Genomic DNA, 16,904 nt, shown 5'->3' with positions numbered 1-16,904 from the left:
ATCCAACGCATAAACCATATGGAAATCAAGCTGGAATTGCACAGGGGGCGTGTCAATGACCATAAAAGCAGCAGTCTAAGAGTTTTCAGCAGTCTCCTTATCATTAGAGGCAGGAAGACAATGACTGATAACACAGGATGCACCAAATGCAATAGGCAATGACACAGCTTCCCTTGCGCCCATACCCTTCGCTATGACTTTTTCACACGTTCATTAGATGCTTCAATACAATAGATAGAGTCTGAGTCTATTGCTGCTAATGTACGTGTGCATTTCCTGAAAAAGGAAGTAGGAGTCTACAAAAGCCCCAATGGCCAGAGTAAGAATTGCAAGATTTCTAATTTGTAGTACATATCGCAATATGGGGGAAAAAAGCTTTAAAAAATACATTTAACACACAAAAAAAAACAAATTTAATCAATAGGTGTATTTATTTTACTCTACAATGCATTGCTTAATGCAATGTTCTGGAAAAGAGAAGGGCATAAAAAAGAGGACTTTCAGCAAAAATATGACCTATATTCAGTTGGCGCTCATTGTAACACGCAGCATCCTTGCATTGGCTCTCGCACACAGAACAATCTCTGGACAGAGAAGAATTGTCTCTCTGTGATTTCAGATGTTCCAGTATAAAGTCTAAATCAGGACGTGAGGTCTCTAATTACAGCTCTCGGAAGTTCAGCGAAATCCACAGGTATTTCTAACTGCTAGTGCCGCTCTGCGGAAAAAGGCTAACTGTAGATAATGTCTTTTCTGCTGCCCTTTACAAGTGTTTCATTGCCAGAGCTTTTAAAGTGCAAGATGCTTTTTGTAGTGCAGGACTGTTATACAATAGAGGAGAACAGCTGCACAGACAGACCAGAATAAGAGGACATCCAAATTCCAACCTGCAGCTCCACAAAGGTACGGAAAGGTGCTCTGTCTCAGCCTCATATATCAGACTGCAGCTCCTATTATTCTGATTATGACCTCTTTATCACCAACAAACTCTCCTTCCTCGCCATCACTGAAACCTGGCTCACTCCCTCTGACACAGTCACTCCAGCTGCGCTTTCCTATGGCGGATTCCATCTCTCTCACACCCCTCGCTCCAGCAACAAACATGGTGGAGGAGTTGGCTTGCTCCTGTCTGATACCTGCTCCTTTACCCCAATTCCTCTGCCACCATTCGCTACTCTTCCCTCATTTGAGGTGCACTCCGTCCGCATCTACTCCCCCTCCAACCTCCAGCTGGCTGTCATCTACCGCCCCCCAGAACTAGCCATCTCCACCTTTCTCGACCACTTCACCACCTGGCTACTCCATTTCCTTTCTGCTGACATCCCCACCATCATCATGGGCGACTTCAACATCCCCATTGACACTTCCACCCCGGCTGCCTCTAAACTTCTATCGCTCACGGCTTCCCTTGGCCTCACTCAATGGTCCTCTGCGGCCACTCACAAAGATGGTCACACGCTGGACCTTATCTTCACCCGTCTCTGTTCCCTCACTAATCTCAATAACTCACCCCTCCCCCTGTCTGACCACAACCTACTGACATTCTCTTCCCTCTCCTCTCCCACTGAGCAACCCCCGCTCCATAAACTCGTTCACCCTCGCAGGAATCTCAAACACCTCAATTTACAATCACTCTCTGAGTCCCTTCTCCCTCTTACAGAGATAGCTTCCCTTCACGACACAGATGCTGCTGCCACTTTTTATAACACCACAATAACAGCAACACTTGATTCGGCTGCCCCCCTCACGCAGAGCAAAGCTCGAACAATCAACAGGCAGCCCTGGCTGACCAGCCGGACCATAGAACTGAGATGGGTTTCCAGGGCCGCTGAGCGGAGATGGAAGAGAACCCATTCTACTGAGCACTTCAACGCATACAAGCAGTCCCTTGCCAGATTTAAGTCCACGCTCTCTGCCGCAAAGCAAACTTACTTCGCATCTCTCATATCCTCCCTGTCTCATAACCCTAAACAGCTCTTCAACACTTTCAATTCTCTACTCCACTCCACAGCACCTCCTCCCCCTCCTCTCATCTCTGCTGAAGACTTTGCCTCCTTCTTTAAGCAGAAGATCGACACGATCAGAGAAAACTTTGGCCCGCAGCCCCCAATGCCCTTCTTAACTGCTCAGCCCTGTTCTGAAAAAGCCAGCTTCTCCACCATGACAGAAGATCAGCTCTCCACCCTTCTGTCAAGATCACACCTCACCACTTGTGCCCTCGACCCACTCCCGTCCCACCTCATCCCAACTTGGCCACAGTCCTCATCCCATCTCTAACACACCTATTCAACCTTTCACTTACAAATGGCGTCCTTCCCTTATCCTTCAAACATGCCTCAATCACACCCATCCTCAAAAAGCCCTACCTTGACCCATCCTCTGTGTCTAACTATTGCCCGATATCTCTTCTCCCTTACGCCTCAAAACTACTGGAACAGCATGTATATCTTGAACTGTCCTCCCACCTCTCCTCCTGTTCCCTCTTTCACCGGTTACAATCTGGCTTCCGACCGCATCACTCAACTGAAACTGCCCTAACTAAAGTCACTAACGACTTACTAACCGCCAAGAGCAAGCGACACTACTCTGTCCTCCTTCTCCTGGACCTGTCCTCTGCCTTCGACACCGTAGACCATTCCCTCCTGCTACAGATTTTCTCATCTCTTGGCATCACAGGCTTGGCCCTATCCTGGATCTCATCATACCTAACGGACCGTGCATTCACTGTCTCCCTCTCACACACCACCTCCTCACCTCGCCCCCAGTCTGTCAGTGTTCTCCAAGGCTCTGTCCTAGGACCCCTACTATTCTCCATCTATACCTTCGGCTTGGGACAGCTCATAGAATCCCACGGTTTGCAGTATCACCTCTATGCCGATGACACGCAGATCTACCTATCTGGACCTGACCTCGCCTCCTTACTGACTAACATCCCACAATGTCTGTCTGCTATCTCAGCCTTCTTCTCTGCTCGCTTTCTCAAACTGAACACGGACAAAACAGAATTCATCATCTTTCCCCCATCTCACTCTACCCCTCCACCAGATCTATCCATCAATGTCAACGGCTGCTCTCTTTCCCCAGTCCCGCATGCCCGGTGCCTTGGGGTGATCCTCGACTCTGCGCTCTCTTTCAAACCACATATCCAAGCCCTCACCTCCTCCTGCCGCCTCAAACTCAAAAATATTTCCCGGATCCGCTCATTCCTCAACCACGAAACTACAAAAACACTAGTGCACGCTCTTATCATCTCCCGCCTTGACTACTGCAACCTCCTACTCTCTGGCCTCCCCTCTAGCACTCTAGCACCGCTCCAGTCCATCCTACACTCTGCTGCCTGACTAATCCACCTGTCTCCCTGCTATTCCCCAGCCTCCTCCCTATGCCAGGCCCTTCACTGGCTTTCGATTGCCCAGAGGATCCAATTCAAAACCCTAACCATGACATACAAAGCCATCCACAACCTGTCTCCTCCATACATCTGTGACATGGTCTCTAGGTACCTACCCGCACGCAACCTTCGATCGTCCCAAGATCTCCTTCTCTACTCCCCCCTTATCTCTTCTTCCCACAACCGCATACAAGACTTCTCCCGTGCTTCCCCCATACTCTGGAACTCCCTACCGCAACACATCAGACTCTCACCATCAACGGAAACCTTCAAGAAGAACTTGAAGACCCACCTGTTCCGACAAGCCTACAGCCTGCAATGATCCTCGGTCTACTGAACCACTGCACGACCTGCTCTACCCTCTCCTACTGTATGCTCACCCATCCCTTTAGACTGTGAGCCCTCGCGGGCAGGGTCCCCTCTCCTTATGTACTTGTGTGTCCCTTGTCCCTTGTCTTACACTTGTATATTACTCTTGTATATATTACACTTGTCTATATTTCCCCTTTTCACATGTAAAGCGCCATGGAATAAATGGCGCTATATAAATGCATAATAATAATAATAATAATAATTAGCTTCTGCGTATAAGCAAAAGCCCACCACAAAATCTCTACCAGGCATCATTTATTAGACTGGTGTCTTCTTATGGCAGAGTGCAACAGGTAAATCTGCACCAACTTTTGCTATGCTCCTTAGATTCTGAGATGTTAAAGGGAATCTGTCACCAGATTTTTTTTCTACCTTATCTGAAAGCAGCACACTTTAGGGACAGAGACCGTGATTCCAGTGATGTGTCACTTACTTTACTGGGTTCAGTAGTTTGTGATAAAATCACAGTTTTCTCTGCAGCAGATCTAGCAATTCTCTGAATGCTAAGTTCTGTACAGTATAACTCCGCTCACACTACTGATTGGCAGCTTTTTGCCTATGCACAGTGTATACAGAAAGCTGCCAGTTAGTGGTGGAGCATGGTTAGACTAACAGGTAGCATGGTTACTAATCCTCTAGTCATGATCTCCTGTTGATAAAACAGTTATTTTATCAAAACTACAGCAAGCAGCCCAGTAAGTGACACACCACCAGTAACAATAGGTTATTAAGAGGGTTTTATTTTTTACTGGATTTTGGGTCCGGGATTTAGGAGCTACCAAAAGAGGCTGGGTGGGAAAGGTAGCTCCCATACTCCAGAGGGTCTTACAGGTTTAATAACAGGCAGCAGATTTAGCTCAGCTGGAATGATCTCTTCCCTTACAGTACATTATGCTACTCTACATAGCAAAAACCTGGTGACAGATTCTGTTTAAAAGGAGTTGGACAAGAGATTATTTTTCCAATATGTTCTGAATTTGAACACCTGTGAAACATTGACTGAGTACAGATTGCGATGTCTGGACCGGCTACGGATCTCCTGACTAACTCATCAGTCTCATAGGCATACTGTATATGAGGCTTTGAGTTGGGGTCAGTCCAAACATCAGTTTGTACTCAGTCCGTCGGGTTCCATGGATGTTTGAAATTAGCATTAGTGTTTACATAATATTGTGTTCTCTAGGGGGTCTTAGAACTGGTACACCCCCCACCAATTATGAGTGCAGGGATCAAGAGTCACACCATTTTAATGGGTCAGTAGTCAAGCATGGCTATTACATTCAAAGACTGTAGTACTGCCGGGGATAGCAGACCCAGTACTTGTCCATCACCTGCAGTTCTATAGATTTTTGGCAGAGGTGCAGTGCACATGCTCTACCAGCCAGTCAAGAGGGGACACTTGACCCTTAGTCTTGCGATTGGTGAGAAGTCCCTTTGGATGAGAGAAATTGGAGAAGTATAATTTTGTTGCAAACAGTTAAAGGTTTTACATTCTAAATCTTCAAAGAGTCCAGTAGTTTAAATGCTGTAGTTCGGAGTATCACCCATGCACCATAGCAAACTCTTAAAATTGGGACATCGGCAACTGCATGCAAAATATGTAGTCGTTACAAGAATATGCAACATATTTCAGTTCTATTGTATAATATATGGAGTATGGCCCTGTCTGGAAATTCCTGTGTGTCCAACATGGAAATGGACTTTAGTTCCCCTACGGAAAACACCTTCTTCACAAATCTTATTGCACCCTAGACCAGTGCCTATAGTGGCTAACCTGTAGGACCATTTCCAGTATTAATTTCATATATCTCTGCCATAACCTGTTATAAAACCACTGAGACTGGCGATTATAGAAAACTACTTTATAAAAGGGAATTTACCGAATTAAAAATTGAAACGCCTAAATTTCCGAACAGAAAGCTTACCTTTCCACGCAGTGACCGCAATACTAAAATAATACATGAATAGAATAATAATCCGGCTTTTGAATGGATTTCTGTTACACCAAGAACAAGTCATTATCAAGCGGTTGCTAATAACCTGAATACATTAATTACAGCAGAAAACTTGACTCCGCATAATTGAATGTCTTTAATCAACCTCAGCGCTGAAGATTTACATGAATGCAAAGCCGTAAGAAACAGACCTTGGATACTTCTCTTGAAAAAAGCCTTGCAGCCTTCACAAGACCATACGCCATAGTGGTAACCAGAGGCGTAGTCGCTGCACACTGCACAGAAGTGGGTGTCTCGCTTGGACCCGGGGTTACTTCCAACATGGTTGGTGCATTCTGACCCTATAGACTTTCTCTTCATGGTTTCTCTGTAAGAAAGGTAAAATTAGGGGAAACTAAGGGAAAGCAACAAACAGATGGTCAAGGATCATCAAAATGTCACCCTACACTATCAGCACCTTATTATAGTCACCTACTTCTCAAGTTTTCTATGTGGAACGTCCTTTCTTTGCTAAGTGACTTCTCAGAGTCCGGTGCAGTCACTGATTGAAGCAAAACAAGGTTCTTTATGGTCCAAAGTTCAGAAGACATCTTGCCAATTTAGGTGTGGCCAAGGACGGTGCCTCTGTGCCAATAACTTTGGATAGTGCAATGTACCCATCAGGGTTGCCAGCTTTATTGTTTTCTAGACAGCTTATCAAAAAAACACAGACCAACAATATTTTTTTATGCACACATTGGAAAACCATAATAAAGTATTAAGATTTTAATTGAACCATTTCTACAGCCAAAAATAGTGATATGGCCACATTATCTGCATTCACTGTGAACTGTAACATGAAGATAATTACAAAGTCTTAATCAATTGTTCATATTTCTACAGCTACAGAAAAAAAAATTAATGGATCTATCAAATTTTTTCTCTCTCTCAAATTGCCCTATTTTAACAGGCTGTCCAGGAATTTCTGGATGGTTAACAAACCTGGTGTCTATAAAACGTTCCCAGTTATAAAAAGTTAGCGGCGGCTACACATAGTCTCCATGAAGAACAAGATCCTTGGCTTTCGAAAGTGGTGTTCTCCTGCCTATCTTTTCTCCAGCCGTACAACCATACCTCCCAACTTTTGAAAAAGGGAAAGAGGGACAAAGGCTGTTTTAGGCCATGCCCCTGACCACATCCATTTCACAACTAGCCACACCCATGTCCACTCCCCAACCATACCCATTTAGCACTGCTAATCACACTGACTGGTACTGAGGGCACAGTGGCTGGCATTGTGGGCACAGTGGCTGGTACTGTGGGCACACTGACTGGTACTGAGGAAAAGAAAGAAAGAACAGAGAGAGAGAAAAAAGAAAACAGAGAGTGAGAGAAAGAAAGGTGAAAGAAAGAACAGAGAGAAAGAAACAGGGGATAGAAAAAAAGAACAGAGAGAGAAAAAAGAAAGAGGGGAAAGAAAGAACAGAGAGGGAGAGAGAAAGAAAGAGGGGTAAGAAAGAACAGACAGAGAAAGAAAGAGGGGAAAGAAAGAACAGAGAGAGAAAAAAGAAAAAGAAAGAAAGAACAGAGAGGGAGAGAGAAAGAAAGACGGGAAAGAAACAACAAAGATGGAAAGAAAAAAGCAAGAAAGAAAGAGAAAGAAAGAAAGAGGGGAAAGAATAGAGAAAAAGAAAGAGAAAGAAAGAAAGAAAGAAAGAAAGAAAGAAAAAGGGGAAAGAAAGAAAGAACAGAGAAAAAAAAAGGAAGAACAGGGAGAGAGAAAGAGAGAAAGAACAGAGAGAGAAAGAAAGATTAGAGCGAGAAAGAGAGAGGGGAAAGAAAAAAGGAAGAACAGAGAGAGAGAAAGAAAGAACAAAGAGATAAAAAAAGAACAGTGAGAGAGAAAGAAACAGAGAGAGAAAGAAAGATTCTATGAAGATACTATACCAGTCCGGCTCACATTGTAATGCCCATCTGAGCCTCCTGGTGTAGGACATATCATGATCTGCTCACATGGCCGACATCCCCAAGTCCAAGGCGATCTTGCTGTCGGAGGAGGTCAGGTGATGGATCTGAAGCATTCCCTGAAGTGCCTCCATGGTTCCGTCACAATCTCCTCCCGAAATTACCTCATTTCCGGTCAGCTTCCAGCACGTCACTTTGAATGAAACGTCACATGCGAGTTTTAAAGTGCTCCTTGGGGCTCCGCTGTGTACTCCTGTGTCCGCGGGAAAAGTAAGTTCCCAGCCGGGTCAGTGGGGCAGACTCTCAAAATCGGGACTGTCCCACTGGATCTGGGATGGTTGGGAGGTATGAATGCTCCCCACCATACACCTTGTACACGCATAGCTCCGCACACCTCATACACACATGGTTCCGCTTTGTATGCCTTGTACACACACTGCTCCGCTCCGTACACCTTGCACACACATGGCTCCACTCAGTACACACATGGCTCCACTCCGTAAACCTCGTACACATGCGGCTCCATGCCGTAAACCTCATACACATGCGGTTTTGCTCCATACACCTTGTACACACATGGCCACCCTCTGTACACCTTGTACACAAATGGCTCCACTCCGTAAACTTGTACACATGCGGCTTTGCTCCGTACACCTCGTACACATGCAGCTCTGCTCCGTACACCCCGTACACACATGGCTCTGTTCTGCTCCGTAAACACATTGCTCAGCTCCATACACTTTGTACACACGGCTCCATTCCATACACCTCATACACACGTGGCTCCGTTCCGTACACCTCATACACAAGTGGCTCCACTCTGTACACCTCGTACACACACGCGGCTCCGCTCTGTGCACCTCATACACACACAGCTCCGCTCCACACACCTAGCACATACGTGGCTTTGCTCCGTACACCTTGTACACACGGGGTCACGCTCTGTACAACTTGTACACACATGGCTCCACTCTGTAATCCTTGTACACATGTGGCTTTGCTCAGTACATCTCGCTCACATGCAGCTCCGCTCCTTACACCTCATACACACACGGCTCTGCTCCATACACCTTGAATATATGGCTCCCCTCCGCACACCTAGCACATGCGCGACTCTGCTCCATACACCTCGTACACACGTGGCTCTGCTCCGTACACCTCGTACACGCTTGGCTCTGCTCTGTATACCTAGCACACATGCAGCTCTGCTCCGTACACCTCGCACATATGCAGCTCCGCTCCTTACACCTCGTACACTCACGGCTCTGCTCCGTACACCTAGCACACATGCAGCTCCGCTCTGTACACCTTGCACACATGCAGCTCCACTCCGTACACCTTGCACACATGCAGCTCCACTCCGTACATCTTGCACACACGCAGCTCAGCTCCGTACACCTCATACACACACGGCTCTGCTGCATCCACACTGTAAACCCCTCCTGAGCCCACACATACTTCCCTCATCCACCACGATGACAACCAGCACAGCAGAGTCCTGCATACACCGAGGGCTGTGCACGCAGGACCTGTGATGAGGTCATAGGAGGGGAGGAGTCAAGGGTCACATGATCAGGGGCCTCTGACCGATGCCCCTGATCATGTGACCCCTGACTCCTCCCCTCCTGTGACCTCATCACAGGTCCTGTGTGCACAGAGCAGGGATTTATCAGTGAGGGGCTGCGGTGGCCGGTGGGTCTGTCTGGGAGGGCGAGGATGGGGTCGGTGTATGAGGGGGTGTGGTGGCTCAGTGCAATGTGGGAAAAATAAGCTCACGCCCGGGACAGTGGGACAAGCAAACAAAAGTGGGACTGTCCCGCCAGATCCGGATGGTTGGGAGTTATGCCGGTGGGTCTGTCTGGGAGGGCGAGGATGGGGTCGGTGCATGGGGGGGTGTGGCGGCTCAGTGCAATGTGGGAAAAATAAGCTCACGCCTGGGACAGCGGGACAGGCAAATAAAAACGGGACTGTCCCGCCAGATCCGGGACGGTTGGGAGCTATGCGTACAACAAAATCTTAAAATCTTCATTCAAGCTCCATTCATCCCAACCTTAGTGAAAAGGGAATGTTCATGCTGATAACGGGGAATTTACCTCTCCTTGGTTTTTTATTCTACGCCTCCAATAAAAAGTTAAAAACCATGAAAGGCCATTATTTTAATGCACAAATTTAGAAAAAAAAAATCATAAAATTTAGAAGTAACATGAAATAGTAGTAATAAAAGAAATGCAAATTTTCTAAAGACAGATGGATGTCTAGCCTATCATCTAATGTGTATAGGGGTGTCTTGACTCTGCCCTGATGGCTGATGTTGGAAAAAAGAGATCACCATGATGGATTTTGACTTGTTACATACTTTTGTTCTCATCGTGTTATATAACTGGCAGAGGTGTCTTTTGCAGCAGCTTTCCTTTCCTTTTCCATAAACTACACACAAATTGACCATGCATTTGTGAAGAGGAGTCGGGACGAATTGCTTTTTGGCTATATAAGCTTTTATTGGACATCTAGAATAATGGGTATGAACATCTTCACGCTCTAAAATGGTCATATATACCTCAGAGAGACGGCCGTGCTGTGGACCACTATATAGGCATAGAGTGGAATTAGTGACCCCATGACTCTAGTGTAATAAAAAAGGCTCTTTAGGAATATTCCATGGGGCCTTATGGTTAGGTGTATGCATTTGAAGATTTCCCAGTGCATATGTCAAAGGTGAAAAAACAAACAAACAAAAGATTAGAAAAAAAATCCCTTAAAAATAGTATACAAAAAAAGCAGCAACAAAAAGTTGGAATAAGATGAATCACTAAATAACTTACTTTATTGTAAATAACTAAAGGGCCAAGATAAAAAAAAAAGAAAAAAAACATAAAATCACACAAGTTAGAAAATTAAGTGAACGGTCCAGACTAAGCCTTGTAAACAGATGTGAAAAGGTTTAGTTATATGTAATGCTGCGTTGAGCCAATGAAAGCAAATATTGGCAATGCCGATCAGTATATATAAAGCGAAATATAAAGTGGGCTGACGATATGCAGAACAATAAAGATGCAATCAATAAGTGGTAGATTGAACAAGCCCAATAAATAAGTAAATATGAACATACATTTATGAGAGAATAGACAAAAAATAAATTCAATTAAAGTCAAAAACTAATCTACAGATGTGTTTTCATTATAGAGCTCATCTGTTTGATCCACTCACTTCAACACGTTTCGCCTAAGCTTCTTCAGGGAAAATCTTATACGAAACTCAATCCAAATTTCCGCCAAGTGGCCAGTCATGGTACTGTATGCCCCAATAATTTTTTTGCTCACCTGGTAATTGGCAGCATGTGTTCTTCTGGTTTGGCTTCGAACCATGGACTCCTTGGCGGCTCTGCATATAGCAATGAAGACTGGCAATGTAAAGTTACAGGGGACATGTGGTCTGGAGCGGTCCATACTACACTTGGACTCATAGTCTGTCTCAGTACAGAACCCTCAGAATCACTAGAATTAGCAGGAACATTGTAGTTTATGACTGACGGGCCGCAGAACGCCAGAGAGGAGTATTCATGGCGGTTATCCATGTATGAAGAAGGAATGTACACTGGACTCTGGTCAACTGGCATAATGTTCTGATTGCCATTGTATTCAAGAGCAGACGGTAGACCAGATGGGGAACTTTTGATATCAGTTTTGGAGTGTCCAATATGCTGCATTGGCTGCAACTGAGAAAATTCCTTGTGCATGTAGGTTGACATGTTGATTGATGATGGATAAAAAATATTACTCAATGCAACATGGTTTCCTAGAAGAGATAAGGAAGATATGAAAGTATTATTTAGCTGCTATTAATATAGACAATGATTCCGCGCCAAGTCCTCTGGTGTATAACTCTTATCATATGCAAAATAGTCAGACAAGCAGACTAGGCACCCCCTTTAGACATGCAAGAAGGGGAAGGTGATTCTGAATAATCAAAGTGTTTCTTTAAGGCATTCAGTATTTGGTCAGTATTTTACATCAGTATTTTTAAGACAAAACCAGGAGTGGAACAATCAGACAAAGTGTATAATAGAAATACGTCACCACTTCGGTATTTATCGCACACTCCTGGTTTTTGCTTACCGATACTGATGTAAAATACTGACCAAATACTCAACGTGTAAACGTGGCCTAAAGTAAACATATCATTGGGCCTGGAAGAAGCAAGTCGCAATGTATATGTGATAGATTTGCTGCGAATATCACTTTTAGTGTGAAGACGGCCATATAACATCGAAGATGAATGATTAGCAGTGCACGGACTGGCCGGCAGCTCTCCTGAAATACAGGCTGCCATGCTTGGGTCAGGAGAGCCGCAGGCCAGTCCGAGCATTGCGATGCGATTTTCATCTGTGCTACATGGCCGTCTGACTGCACCCTAACAAGCGTGACTGTGCCTTATTAATAGGCTCCAGGGAGAAGGGAATTAACCACATTAGTTGTGTTTGCAAACGTTTACAGGCAAGGGATGGAGTACATATATACAGATCTCTGGGTTTATGCAGTTCAGAGCAGTCATGCTGTGTGAGGATCTCTTGATGGCAAGAGACAGCAGCATTGATGGAGTTGATAATAAAAGCTCAGGAGATTGCAGTCAATTTGTGACAGAAACTACTGCAAAATAAGGTCTCATTCACTGGTCAGTTTTTCACGTACAGGTGCTATTTGTTTTTATTCACGGATAGTAATCGTATCTATGACAGTCTATGGTGCTGTTCACATATCTGACTTTTTCATAGGACTGAGTAGTCTGTGCAAGATCGCGGAAACATGTCCAATATTGATCTGAGTGTTGGATCAAAATCAGCAATTCAAATCTATGGGTGAGTGGGAAAAAAAATCTGATAGCATAAGATGCCATCTATGTGCTGCTCATTTTTCACTGACTGATAGAAAATAAAAGTTTCTCCTTTCACCAGTGGAAAAAAAAAACCTGTTCAAAATCACTGATGAAACTTGGTCGGTTTTGCTTGTACCGTGAGAAAAAATGAGGCCTCATTCAGATGTTAGTTTTTAGCACGGGCAAGAAAAATGAACTGATTGTTTTGATCAGAGTTTGACCAGAGAGTAATCTAAGTGTGATCGTTTTTTTTTTTTGCACATGAAAATAAAAAACAGTTTCTACACCATCTCCTTTCTGCGGTCCGATTTTTTTCACAAACCTATAGACTTGCATTGCTGCCTTTGATATGACCTTAGGATCAAAATTGGACATTCACAGACAGTGAAAAGTTAGGGATCTGTGAATGAACTATCACAGGTACGAGTGCTACCATGGATAACACTCATACGTGAAAATTGGACATCTGAAAGAGGCCTAAGGCTTAGTTCACACAAATTTTGAGGCTCCTTTTTGGGAGAAATTCTTGGAGCTTTTCACTTTCCTGAAGTAGGGTTGAAGAGATTTGGAAGAATTATTTTTTTTTCCCTCTAATTTTTTTTTGTGTTGCCTTTTGATGTGACAATGGTTAGTATGGAACAGATTCCATCAGAATATGTTTCATAGAAGTGACATGTACTTTTTATTCTTCAGGAATTTTTTTGAAACCTTGAAAATGCTCAAAAAACTTTCTCACGTGAAAAGCAAAACTGGATTACCCATAGAGATAATGGAAACATTTTTTCAAGTGTTTTTAAAAAAAAAAAAAAAAAAAAGCATTTATGATCAAATATGGGGAAAAAAAAAAAATCTGTGTGGGCATAGCCTAAGAGGTAGAAGATAGCAGTAGAGATGTCAGTGTGCCTTCAAGAGACAAGAGGAGGAATTGACAAATGACAAGCTACCAAGTTGAAAAACTGGACGGTATTGGGCAGCTAGGAGAGTCTGGAGGTCTACTAGGGTTAGAGAAGAGTTACCATGCACAGTAGTTGAGGGACCTGAAAGAAGTGTTAGCAGGTTGAGGAAGCTTAGTGGAAAATAACTAAGATTCACCTAGCAAGGACACAAGAAGAAGCTGCTGGAACAAAACTTATTTGTGTCATAGCCAGTGGAAGATGCGAGTACGATTGTAATCATCTCTATTTACTACAAGTGGAATCATAAAGCCTTGTGCAACCACCACCAAAAACCAATAGACCATTGCCTCTCTCTGCAAAACAAGTACTTGTGCCTTCTATCAACTGGCCCTGTTTCCTGTGCAATTTCTTCAGAAAGGAGAATTCTCTTTTTGCAACAACAACATCTGCTTCTGCTCCTCTAGTAGAGTAATAATCATCCAGGGGTACACCAAGAGTACAACCAGTCATCAAGAGAGCAGTAGCTACAAGTGAGTTTATTGCTGGTAAATTGGAGTGCACTGTCACTCAAAATGCATTGACTTTACAGACACTAGCAAGGATAAATACTGGGATCCCAAGCCTTTCATATAGATGCAAAAAAAACCTTTTGCAGTAATTAGTACAACTTTTTAATCATATAGTATCTCATCCTGGTTTTCTAGATCTGCCTATCCACCAATTGTTAGCCGTAGATGAAAACCTTCGGTGCACCTATGCAAACTGATATACAGTTGGAAACCCTATTATCAGAAGTAGTGCCTCTCGCCCACAGGGCATTGCCTAGGTGCACAAGTTGCACACTGAACCCATAAATGAGTGCAATTATCAGATGTTTCTATTTATGAGGATTTATATTAGAAACAGTACATTATGCATACACAAGTGGTTTCTTTTAATAGTATTTCACTCCTTATTTTACACCCTGCAGCCACTTATAAGACCAAACCAAAGCGGTGACAGGACAATTGTGTACAAGATAATTGTGTACGGACTATTGTGTACAGACAATTGTGTACAGGCCAATTGTGTACAATGACAATTGTGTACAAGGCAATTGTGTACAAGGCGATTGTGTACAAGGCAATTGTGTACAAGGCGATTGTGTACAAGGCAATTGTGTACAAGGCAAATGTGTACAAGGCAATTGTGTACAAGGCAATTGTGTACGGACAATTGTGTACAAGGCAACTGTGTACAAGGCAATTGTGTACGGGCAATTGTGTAAAAGGCAATTGTGTACGGGCAATTGTGTACGGACAATTGTGTACAAGGCAATTGTGTACGGACAATTGTGTACAAGGCAATTGTGTACAAGGCAATTGTGTACGGGCAATTGTGTACAAGGTCATGGAACCGTGTACAAGAGGCAATTGTGTACGGACAATTGTGTACAAGGCAATTATTTGTGTACAGGCCACTTGTACAGGCCACTTTCACACTGACGCTTACTTTCGGTTTCAGTACTCACCCCTTGCAACTTTCACCATGACTTTTACTTGTTGTGTACAGGCCACTTGTACAGGCCACTTTCACAATGACGCTTACTTTCACTTTCATTACTCACCCCTTGCAACTTTCACCATGACTTTTACTATGAGCAAGTCTGAAAAAGACAAAGATAATTGTACAGGCCACTTTCACACTGACGCTTACTTTCGGTTTCATTACTCACCCCTTGCAACTTTCACCATGACTTTTACTATGAGCAAGTCTGAAAAAGACAAAGATGTCCTTAGGCTTGGGGGACACGAGTATATCCTGCACAGGACACGTGATGACAGCATCAAAGAATGGCGGTGCAGGCAAGTCAACAAATTCAAGTGTCCCGCACGCATGCACACATCTGGAGCCGCGATTGTTAAACAGCCGACTGAGCACAGTCACTCTGCAGATCCAGTTCAAGCTGAAGCCAGAGCTACAATGGCTGCTCTGAGGCAAGAAGCAATCAGCTCTCAAGCATCTACTAGAAGCATTGTTGGACAGGTTCTTCGAGACAGGTCTGATGACGTGTTGTCTCGAATGCCCAAGCGAAGTGACGTTGAGCGAAATACACGTCGGGTCAGGCAGCGAGCAAACACCATGCTGGCTCCTCCTCAAAGCATCAATTTTGCTATCCCCCAGGAATACAGCGACATCATTTTATATGACTCTGCAAGAGATGACCCCCAAAGGATTCTTGTCATTGGTAGCAATGAACTGTTGCCTTATTTCGAAAGAGGAGACACATGGTTTGGCGATGGAACGTTCAAGGTGGTGCCAACCATGTTCTTTCAGCTGTATTCTCTCCATGCAAAAGTCGGCAACTCCTATCCTCCCCTGATCTACTGCCTGCTGCCAAACAAGACTGGTCCAACCTATCGTCGAATGATCACGGCGCTCAAAGGGTTGATGCCAGGTGCAAATCCCCAGAAAATTCTTCTTGACTTTGAGATGGCAGCAATGTCAGCTTTCCAAGATGAGTTTCCAGCTGCAGCGATTTCTGGCTGCTTCTTTCATCTGAGCCAGTCCATTATTCGAAAGGTCAATGAGCTGGGCCTAAAGGCTGAATTTGAGGCTGAGGATGGAGAGTTCAATCTCAAGGTAAAATCTTTGGCCTCCTTGGCGTTTGTCCCACCAGCCGAAGTAAGTGCAAGGTATGACGAACTAGCCCAAATCTTCCCTGATGATGATGCTACCAATCAGCTCCTCTCCTACTTTGAGCATACCTACGTTAGGGGGCCAGGAGTAGATGGACGCTTTCGAAACGCAAGGTTTACTCCAGAGGTCTGGAATCATTATGCTGACGCTTTGGCCTCTGCCCCCAAGACCACGAATTGCTGCGAGGGGTTTCATAACGCCTTACAAGCACTCTTTCTTTGTGCTCATCCTACCGTGTGGAAACTGTTCAACGGACTCATTAGTGACATGGCAATTCATAGACTTACAGCCCAGAATGCTGAGGTACTGAATGTTGAGCATCCACGAAGCAAGTATGTCCAGCTAGCTGAACGACTGCGTGTGAAAGTGGCTGATTATCACAATCAAGGAGACAAGCTGCGGTATCTACGAGCGATCAGCAACATGCAGGCACGATAGACAAGACCAGCAATATTTGTAGAATAAGAATAGAAGAAGCTTTGAAACTGTTATTCAATAAGCAATCTTACGTTAAAATCAATGATGAATATAGTATTTTCTTTTTTTGGATGTTTAATTTTTTGTTTTCCCTATACTTGTCTGTAAATAATCGTCCGTACACAATTGTCCGTACACAATTGTCCTTGTACACAATTGTCCTTGTACACAATTGCCCTGTACACAATTGTCTGTACACAATTGTCCTTGTACACAATTGCCCTGTACACAATTGTCCGTACACAATTGTCCTTGGACACAATTGCCCTGTACACAATTGTCCTTGTACACAATTGTCCTTGTACACAATTGCCCTGT

At 44.1% G+C, this 16,904-nt stretch overlaps 1 protein-coding gene across 2 annotated transcripts in view; it reads right to left on the bottom strand.

The window, feature by feature from the left end:
- ESR2 (estrogen receptor 2) overlaps positions 1-11,410 on the bottom strand; it is a 58,104-nt gene extending 46,694 nt beyond the window's left edge. Inside the window, exons 1-2 of one of the 2 annotated variants that reach the window (XM_073570801.1) lie at positions 10,983-11,410; positions 5,910-6,085 (exon numbers count right to left, since the gene is read on the bottom strand). In XM_073570801.1, coding sequence (XP_073426902.1) covers positions 5,910-6,085; positions 10,983-11,410 — 604 coding nt within the window. Of the gene's footprint in view, positions 1-5,909; positions 6,086-6,193; positions 6,346-10,982 lie in introns of those variants that run through there. The other variant, XM_073570798.1, reaches the window with a different exon arrangement.
- Positions 11,411-16,904: the final 5,494 nt, after the last annotated feature.

Source organism: Dendrobates tinctorius, unplaced genomic scaffold (genome assembly GCF_039654945.1).
Source record: "Dendrobates tinctorius isolate UK_male_01 unplaced genomic scaffold, ASM3965494v1 ptg000006l, whole genome shotgun sequence".
NCBI lineage: Eukaryota > Metazoa > Chordata > Amphibia > Anura > Dendrobatidae > Dendrobates > Dendrobates tinctorius.
The sequence above is the reverse complement of the archived record's forward strand: the minus strand, read 5'-3'. Positions and strand labels throughout refer to the sequence as shown.